The sequence below is a fragment of the Eurytemora carolleeae genome, unplaced genomic scaffold (genome assembly GCF_000591075.1).
Source record: "Eurytemora carolleeae unplaced genomic scaffold, Eaff_2.0 scaffold64, whole genome shotgun sequence".
NCBI classification, from domain to species: Eukaryota; Metazoa; Arthropoda; class Copepoda; order Calanoida; family Temoridae; genus Eurytemora; species Eurytemora carolleeae.
The window spans coordinates 456041-465812 of NW_019396205.1; the positions used below are offsets into that span (position 1 = coordinate 456041).

At 34.1% G+C, this 9772-nt stretch overlaps 2 protein-coding genes across 2 annotated transcripts in view; both read right to left on the reverse strand.

Annotated features, from left to right (window-relative positions):
- The window catches only part of LOC111698119 (uncharacterized), a 7569-nt gene extending 5725 nt beyond the window's left edge, over positions 1–1844 (reverse strand). Inside the window, exons 1-2 of the mRNA XM_023468368.1 lie at positions 1103–1844; positions 257–539 (exon numbers count right to left, since the gene is read on the reverse strand). Of these exons, the coding sequence (XP_023324136.1) occupies positions 257–539; positions 1103–1253 (434 nt within the window). The 5' untranslated portion in view covers positions 1254–1844. The remainder of the gene's footprint in view (positions 1–256; positions 540–1102) is intronic.
- Positions 1845–5485: 3641 nt separating this feature from the next.
- On the reverse strand, positions 5486–8589 carry LOC111698093 (Krueppel-like factor 3; the record flags this gene model as incomplete). The annotated part of the gene is given in 2 exon segments (XM_023468335.1): positions 5486–5704; positions 7988–8589. Coding segments are annotated over 2 exon segments (597 nt in total), but the record flags the coding sequence as incomplete, so codon positions are not given.
- Between the last annotated feature and the right edge of the window lie 1183 nt (positions 8590–9772).

Consider the following 9772-nt stretch of genomic DNA (forward strand, 5'->3'; position numbering starts at 1 on the left):
ACAGACAGACAAGAAAACTTAAGCATCTAAATGTTCTGCCACTATTGAATATATTGTCTGGCACTAAAAATTGAAATGTCACCAAGGACGTAAATACAGCTGAAGTTACACTCATGCTCTTTTGCCACCTGTTTGTTTTGATAATAACCTACATGAAGTAGTTCAAGTTCAAAATTTATAGAAATCTGAAAATTCGAGTTGAAGGCGAGTATTTTGGGTATACTTTCAAATAGATAAAACTAAGTTGATTAAGTTCCTGTGGTATTGAGGACGATTTTTCTCCAAATTCAGCCAAATTATTAATCCTCCGTCCTCTACGTCCCAGGTCCAATCTGTCAACGCTCCGCACAGTTTCTTCGTCTTTTTAAACGTGACGAACGGTATTTTATCCTCTACTCCGAACTGAACTGTATCCACGCAACCCTGCTCTCCTCCCCCCCTGAGATACATATCCTCTATGTAAACCATGAGCCCGTGGTTCAAGGGCGCACTGAGGTGCATAGTGCACTTTCTTGGCAGTGTCTGCTCCTCTCTTCCATCTGAAATAATAAAAATATGAATTTAAAATCAAAATGGACACTTTAAAATGAAAATGTTGTGAAGCATATTTCTATTTATTATCGATATGACTGGTTGGTCTATGTTCATTCTTGGTAATTATGCAAAGAAGAAACGCTGTTTGGTTAAATGATATAATAATTAGAACACTTTAAAGTGCAAATGTTTAGTTTAATATGAATTAATCCTGTTAATTGTCTTCAACCGTCTTGACTGATAAGTGTCAAAAATTTTGTAACAACAAAGAAATTCACATATTTAGAAACTGAGTAAAAGGAATTGAGTCTTTGCCACCAACTCTGATTTTCTAATCCCTATATCTCGGGATTCCAATGTCGTAGACCTGTTACATTTCAAACTTTGACTTCTGTTAGATCAAATAATATAAGTTTGAAATATCTAAGGTTTACGACATTGGGTTCCAAAGATATAGGTATTTAAAAATCAAAGTTTGTGGCAAAGTCTCAACTCCTTTCCTGCAATAATCAAGATAAATGAACAAATAAATAATCGTCAAGAAATTAACTGGTATGACAAGCTTTACCTAGGTACAAGGAGAGGTATGTATCCGTGATGTTTATCTGTTGACTACCAGACAAAGGACAGATATCTGGGTGAGCTAGGTTCAGCAGATCCTGAGCTAAAACCAAACCCTGGAGAAGCAAGATACAATTAACACTCCAAACCCTGAGCATGTTCCTCAGCAGGGAGCTTAGTCCTGTCTTGGTTCCACGAGTTTATTAATACGAAGGTATAACTGGATAAAGTTTTCATCAGAGTTCACATAATTTCACGTTTTGGTTCCGAACCAGGTTTTCATCCAGGGTTTATCTCCGGGTCCTGGAAGAGCACCAGATCCGGATACCCACATTCTGAATGTGTTGCATCTACATTATACACGGATTATGCAGGATATATTTGAACAACATATTTGTCTATACAGGATACAGGATACAGGATACAGTACAGACTAGGGATGGGAGCTGAACTAGGCTGAGGATAAAGCTTTCTCCGCTTTCCTTCCTGTCCCGGGGAACTAGATAGAACTTTGTTCTGGTTTACAGGAGACAAATAATCCTGGCACAAACTCATCCAGAGCCAAACCTGGTTCTTTGTTCATCTAATATTAGCATATAGAGATGCTTAATCTTAGAGTTTAAACCTCTTGTCCAATACAATATAAACGATGGTTCAATCAGCTCAGGGTTCTATCTGTCGGTGTGTTCCAATGAATTTGTTTCCGGATTTAGTTTCTGATATTGATAATTTCAAATTTCACAATCTCATATGTAAAACAATAACCATATGATTATTAAAGTGGTTAAAGTGTAAATAGGTTTAATTACAGAGAAGATTAAAAAACAATTATGATAATCTACAATATTTGTGGCTTATTTTAGAATAAAACCATGCAACGCTGTCAAGGGACAGTTAATCATTAGAAAATTAGTTCTGACGCCTGATGATGAAAAAGTTTTAAATTATTAAAACAATTTATTTCCTGCTGCAGACAGATTTGATGTGAATTGATGTGAGTTTGAGAAATTCTCCAGGGTTGAGAGAGAAGTTAGAAAGGATTAGATTGAACCTGGTTCAAGACTAATTGCTCCGTGACGCGACTGAAAATCAATTTCCAGGATAAGTATAGAGCATAGAGCTATATCTTATCTATATCATCAATCTTCTTGTTCTTATTGTTAAATAATTTAACTTCATCACCTTTATAATACAGAGGTTAAAAGAGAAAAGGATCAAAAAAGGCGAAGAAAAATTATGAACAATTCAATTGTGAACGGAATAATTTGATTTTATGATTAAAATTGAGTTCTAATCTTTGTTGAAAGAGAAATGAATTTTAAAATGCTACACGTTTTAAATATGAAGGAGAATAGAAGCTGATTTTATTTGAGTTGTATAAATCTTCCTCATGTCTCATGTTTCAAAGAAACTGTATCTTAATATGCATGATATAATACTTGATATAATACTTGGTTTTGTAAGAGCTTTAAATACTTATTCAATATATAGTACTAATTTATAAATAAAAAAAGGTAAACGTGAGAACACATTAATCGTGATTGTAAAATTATTTAATGTAATCCTTTGAACCTGTATTTGAACCCTTGAACATGGGATTGAAAACTCCAGTAATAAGAAGAGGAAGGGATGGGATAGGAGGAGAAGAATGATAAGGTTCGGGATTATCCGGGTTGTATTTGTATACAGAGGAACTCCAACTCATGGTAATTATCCCAGATTCCTGTATCCTGGAGATTATCCTCCGTAACACTAGTTAAACCTATAACCCGGAGCACAACCAGGATACAAGGGAACCCAGGCTTATATTTCAATACAGCGGAACAAGATTTTTACCCTTATTACGTTGAAACTGCGCGAGGAACAGAGAAAAACTTGAAATCTTTCCAATTTCGACAAGCATTTACAGGCATTAAATAGTGAGGAACAATGGAGCTAGGTCCATTAAGAGAGAATATATTAGCGTCTAAACATGATTTAAACCTGAGTAGATTTTACTAATGAGAAGTTTGTTTCTGCTAATTAAACAGATTTTGCTTATTTATTCCTGAGTACAGTAATGCACAATGTACAATGTAATTGACAACTTTACACTTTACACGTTACACTTTACATTTTACACTTTACATTTTTAAACTTTAAGCTTTTCACGTTACACCTTACACTTTACACTTTACACTTTACACTTTACACTTTACACTTTACACGTTACACGTTACACGTTACACGTTACACGTTGCACTTTACACTTTACACTTTACACTTTAAACTTTAAACTTTAAACTGTAAACTTTCCAGTTTCAAGTTTCAGTTGTTAATTGTAAATGTAAATTGTATACTTAAGCTGTACGTATAGACTTATTTCAGTTCAACATTATTGTACACTGTACGCTGTACAGGGTTGCTCACAAAGGATGAGACTTCAGAGATGACTGAACGGAATTTATTCCTGATTGCTTACAGCTTTGCAAATATTCCTGATTGCTTATAGCTTTGCAAATATTCCTGATTGCTTACAGCTTTGCAAATATTCCTGATTGCTTACAGCTTTGCAAATATTTTTTTCCTTTCCAAATTAAATATTTACCAACAAAAGATTTCAGGCGGAATTAACCGTCAGATCGCTATAATCGAGTTTCAGGTCGTCTTTAAAATATCATCCTTTTTGTTTTATTAACACAAATTACTGTACAGTGTACAATGTGTACATAAAATGAACTGTTTTTGTTTCTTTACATGCAAATGTTCATGTACATTGTATAAAGCAAGGTACTAATACAAGGAAAGTTAATTGCGGTCGCGTATAATCTGCGTACATATTGAAACCAGTTCTCTCTGGGCGGAATTTGTATACAAGAATAGATGCATAAGTGTTCGGCTAGTATCTTTTCCGCCCAAAGACAGTACACCGCAGTACAAAAAATGCGTACACCTCTAAAATAACTTTCCTTTCATTAGTACCTTGGTATAGCGAAAACTGTTTATATGTGTGTACAGTTTATATCAATACACGGATGTGATAAAATTGTAGATTGCGGCCAAATCATTCAACTTTTTATATTTCAAGACACGCCTTGATCTAAACCCAACCTTTTCTTATCCTTCTTCCAGCTAAGGTTTAACCCCATTTGATCTATTCCGTCTAAATATTGAGCTCATGCATTCCTCTCCGTCCTAGTATTATAGATGCGTTTAAGGTGTTGTTTGGTCGATTTTGCAAAGCTGGCAAGGCTCATTGATTTCCTGTATTTTAATACTTAAACGGAGATCCATAAAACTGAGAAATAGGAGTTCGCTATTTAAGCAACCCTATGAGTAGTTGATGCTATTATAAAGCAAATAGTTGCTTTTATAAAGCAAATAGTTTCACCAGAGCAGAAAACTTTAGAATTGTGGAAATGAAGATCAATGCCTGATTATTATAATCAAATTCCAAAGGTTTCAGCTCAGTTGCTTGAAACCCAACTTATTAGTCGAACTGGTTCTGCGTTCACTGAACTTTATGTTCAATGAACTATGTAAAATGACATAACTTGAGTCAAACAGTCGTCTTCCTATTCCACAGCTGTTAATGGGTCTCACTTAACCTTATTTTAGTAAATACAATTTCCCTCGTTACTAAATGAGCAACACCGACAGATATTAATAAAAGTGAAAGATGTAAAGTTATTCAGGAACAAAGGTTTCTCTGCATGGAGTTTGAGTAAGCCATTTTTAAAGTTGTGAATACAATCCCNCAAAACAAAAATAGAGGGGGGGCTATTGTTTGCAGAATGAAGATGTATGAAGGTCAATCCTTGAGAGTTCTTGGAATTCAGTGAAATAGAAGCAGGACGTACAGTGAGCATATCAGGGGACATACTTGACAACAAGGCCGTACAGTGGGCATATCTGGGGACATACTTGATAACAAGGCCGTACAGTGAGTATACCAGGGGACATACTTGACAACAAGGACGTACAGTGAGTATATCAGGAAATATATATGTCAACTAGGGATGTAGAAATTAAAGGGACAGGATACTGTGTCCCCCCTGAAAACGACAGTTAAAAGGTCGTTTTCGATCTTTAAAATATTTTGTAGTGTTCATTCTTTAACCTTTTTTACTAGATTATTAAGTTTTCAAATCAAATTAATCCTTAAAACAATAATAAAAAATAAAAATTATTTTTGATGTTGAAAAAGTTGTTAAATTGTTTAAATTAAAAAGAATATTATTAAAAAAGATATTGGGAAGTAATAAAATAAGAAAGGAGAAAGATGCATTTGAAAGAATATGATAAGATAGAAGATAAAGCTAATAAACATTGTTTTATATATATTTTGACTAAAAATATTAAAGCTGAGTGGATATAAAGATAAAAATGTACAATTAATAAAAAATCAAACATGTCTTTTCATGTGTAGGGACAAGTGATCACTTCTTGCAAATGTTCGTTCACAAAGATGACATTTAAACGGTTTCATCCCAGTATGTTTTCTGTGATGTCTGGTTAGTTCATCAGATCTTGCAAACTTCCAATCACATCCGTCCCAGTTACAGGAGTAAGGTTTCTCACCAGTATGTGTTCTCTTGTGAGCTTTAAGATGAGAGCTCTTTGTGTAAACCTGAAAAAAAAGAAATTATGAAATCAAGCTTTATAAAGATTTCCCATTTGATGTAATTAATATGGCTTACTTAGTTTGCATGACAATATCACGATGGATTGATAGTTAAACGGTAAAAGACGCTATTCAACCGACGTTAATAGAATCTAAATTGGTGTTTACTCCCAACCTAACTTTTAGATTTATTTTAGTAGCAAAAAATGAGCAGTAAAAAAGTCCGGATGTAATGAGGTTTTAGCGCATTTATCCTCTTATCAGATGAAGGCAAAGATCTTACCCCGGTCAAAAGTCAAATCAATTTGATTGGAAAATATCTAGTTTCAATCTAGTCTTAGTTCTTAGATATACACGGTACATAATCATGTACTGATATAGTTTCAATCTAGTCTTAGTTCTTAGATATACACGGTACATAATCATGTACTGATATAGTTTTAATCTAGTCTTATCTCTTAGATATACACGGTACATAATCATGTACTGATATAGTTTCAATCTAGTCTTAGTTCTTATATATAAACGGTACATAATCATGTACTGATATAGTTTCAATCTAACAAGAAGCCCCTTAGTACCGTAATGTTTGCTGTTAACAGTACAGCTATTGTTTTCTTAATTAGAAATATATTTAATAAGAAATAAAACTGATTTTTTTCAAACGTTTTCTATTTTCCACAATATAATTTGAATATTTGGGACATGCAAGGAAATCTCGACACAAACTAGAAACTCAAGTAAGAGATTAAGCTAGCTCATTACTAGTTGAAATCAACAATTATAAAAGAATAAAAAATGAATATACTAACAATAGCAATGAATTATGAATCCTTGAATCATATCTTAAATCATTGATTTGTATTGTATATGTTTTCCTTTTGTCTCCGATTAACGTATAAAGGCTAAACCAATGCGTGGGCAAAGGTGGTTTTCAGAACAATTAAAATTTAAAACTGTATTGCATTTTGTCAATAGGTTCTCAAATAAAAAAGTGATATTTGCGAATTATAGTTCTTAATGTTTGCTGATCATGATCGCAAAATAAAAATCCATCTGATAGTCTCTAGATTAATATATATATTATATATTTCTTTGTGTTGTAAAAAATAATTATTCCTGTTAAATAAAAACTCTTTATTTTCTCATTAATTTAAAAAGTTTTTTATCTGTATATTAGTTTCAAGCATAATTTATAATTAAACAAAGAAGATGGATAAAATTTAAATGTGTTGAAATAAGAAATTGATCAGATTAGAAAATGTTAGAAGATTGAGAGGATGGGGCGTGACTGGTTTTTATCTATTTTCAATGCTGTTTCTATTTCTAGATCAAAGATTAAATATAGAACAGATAAATCGGGAAATTAGATGAAATTCTTATTTCTATTTAAGACTATTATTTTGTTAAAGTTTATAGGGTCCGTCTACGTAATTTAAAATAACTCTGTATGCCAAATTTACAAAGTTTTAAATCACTAGCCTTAGAGGGCGCTTCGCGCCCATCTTCTAAATTAATTGTGAACATGTTCTCTTTGTGTACATCGTAAAGCAAAACAAAAATAATTCGCGGATTTTCACAAAAAATTTCGTGGATTTTCAAAATTTTTAAAAATTTAATGACGATTGAATTTTGATGGGGACAAATATTTGAAATTTTGATTTTTCATAAACCTTCCCTGGGGTCCCTAGATGTCCCACAAAAAATTTGGGCCCGATCGGTTCAGCCGTTTTGACGTTTATTGGATACAAACAGACAGACAAACAAACAAACAGACAGACAAGCCAAATTTATATATAGATGTCATAAAATTGATATTTTAAATTGCGGATTTTCTGTTAAAATGGCAAACGGACTTTTCCAGCAGAGGTGGGTTAGGCAAATGACAGGATAATCTCTGGCAAAAAGAAAAATTGAGGTTTCTACTTCAATATTTCATAGATATAGCTAAAGAGCTCATGGGTTTCGTTGTAAATTGGGCAAGTGACTTTTTCAAAGTTTAACTTCAAAATTACGTTAACAACCCCTTTGAGAAGGTTTTAAGAATTTTTTTCTCTGTTACAGATCAAAAAATAATATTGTTAGTTATTTGAATTTTATACATTTGAAAGTAACGTCAGCTCAGGATCAAAATGAGGTTTTTGTCATTGTGATTTTCATTTGTCTTTTAAATTGCTTCCTACGGAGAAAGTCGAAGAAACAAAATAATTTTGAAATCTTGCTTTCATACACTTCATACCTTTAGTGGTTTTAAATCGAGATGAAAAACTATTAAACCCTGAATCTCACCTTATCACAGCCAGGTTCATCACATTTATGATTTCTCCTGTTTGAGTTTGTGACTAGAGGGAAGGAGGAATTATTCATATGAGCTGGTAGAGGTCGTCTTCCTGTTAGAACAGCAGCTGTTTCTTGTAACCTAGCTAGACACAGCAGGTTTAAAGCAGCAATGTCCAGCTGTATCTGCTGGGGGGACAACTGCGGAGGAGATGAAACCATATATTTCTCCTGGTTCTCCTCGTCCCGGAGTTTAGGAACCGTCAGGTTCATCGCAGACACGGAGTTGTTGTTATTATCCTCAATTTCCATTCGAGAATGTTCCCGAAGAATCTTATTTACATCAGAGCTCTCAGAACCGTGTGACTTTATACTCAGATCGAGCGCCATCTTATTTTTTATGTTTTGTTTTATTTTACTTTGAAATCATATCCATATGAAGTTTGCCTGGTTGCTCCAGGATTGATTGATGAAACTGAACTGGATAACCGCACCCCGCCAACTGTTCTCAGCGCATCCCAACCCGCCTCTAGATCATCTTCATATGTCGGTATTTCCTGGTGTGGGAAAGTAAGGTTGGAGCGGGGTCGGGTTCTCCCCGCCTTGCTCTGCCCTGCTTCAGTTCCATCCATACAAGGACACTAGCTCGCGCGCAGGGATGGGAGAGGCGCTGGGATGCGCAACCTTCTTTCTCCGGAGCATGAATTAGATCGAACCTTCAGGTGGAAATGATATTGAATACCCCTAGCTCCAGGCCGGACTAGAAACAGTAACCTTCTCTGTAAACATATTTCTACTCTACACACATGGAAGAGTTCTAGTAATTAGTTTATCTCACACCTGGTTCCTATACCGTTCAATACCTCACCGAGATATTTGCATGGGGAATTCATGGGGGGGATATTTCATGGTGAACTCAGTATCAAATAATTTTTAATAGGTTGTACCAAGATTATATTATTGTGTTGAAAAGTCCTGAGAACCTTTTATCCACCTTCAATATTACAATGTACAGGTTTCTTCTTTGCATCATTATGTACCCTACTTTGAACCTTCACAACTCTGTACCCTACTTTGAACCTTCACAACTCTGTACCCTACTTTGAACCTTCAAAACTCTGTACCCTACTTTGAACCTTCACAACTCTGTACCATTTTCTGTACACTAGTACTGTTTTTCGTCAGGTGTAAGTTCCCTCTTTTTAATCATATTGTACACTGTACTTTATTATGTTCTGTAGTTGTACACTGTAAGTTCTCTTGCATAAACTGTGACTGTTCACTGTACAGTTTCCTACATAACCATTGCAAAGTTCCATAACTACCATCATTATTTTTACACTGTACAGTTCAATACCTTAAACCTGCCTTTAACCATTCGTTACTTTGTACAGTTTCCCATATTTTCTTCTTTATGTATAGTGTACATATACTCTGCCTTAAGTCATTCTGTAAAATGAAATGTGTCCAGAGCTGAAAACTTTTGAATGGGATATCCTTAATCCTGATCGGATAATCAATCTGGAGATTAAAAATGAGAGGAGAACAAGCAATATTTAATCTGGAGATTAAGAAGAGTGGATTAAGCATTAATCCCGATATCCATCATTCTAAAGTTTTCAGCTCAGTTGTCTTCCTTAAACTATAGTACAATGTATAATTATCTACTTTAGACCTAGTTCAGTAGAGTGTAAACATGATGTTTCCCAGGGATAAAATAAAATCAAGAACCTTGAACCGTGTGCAAAATATATGTTCACACTTTTTCAGGAAAAATACAAATAATAATTAATATCT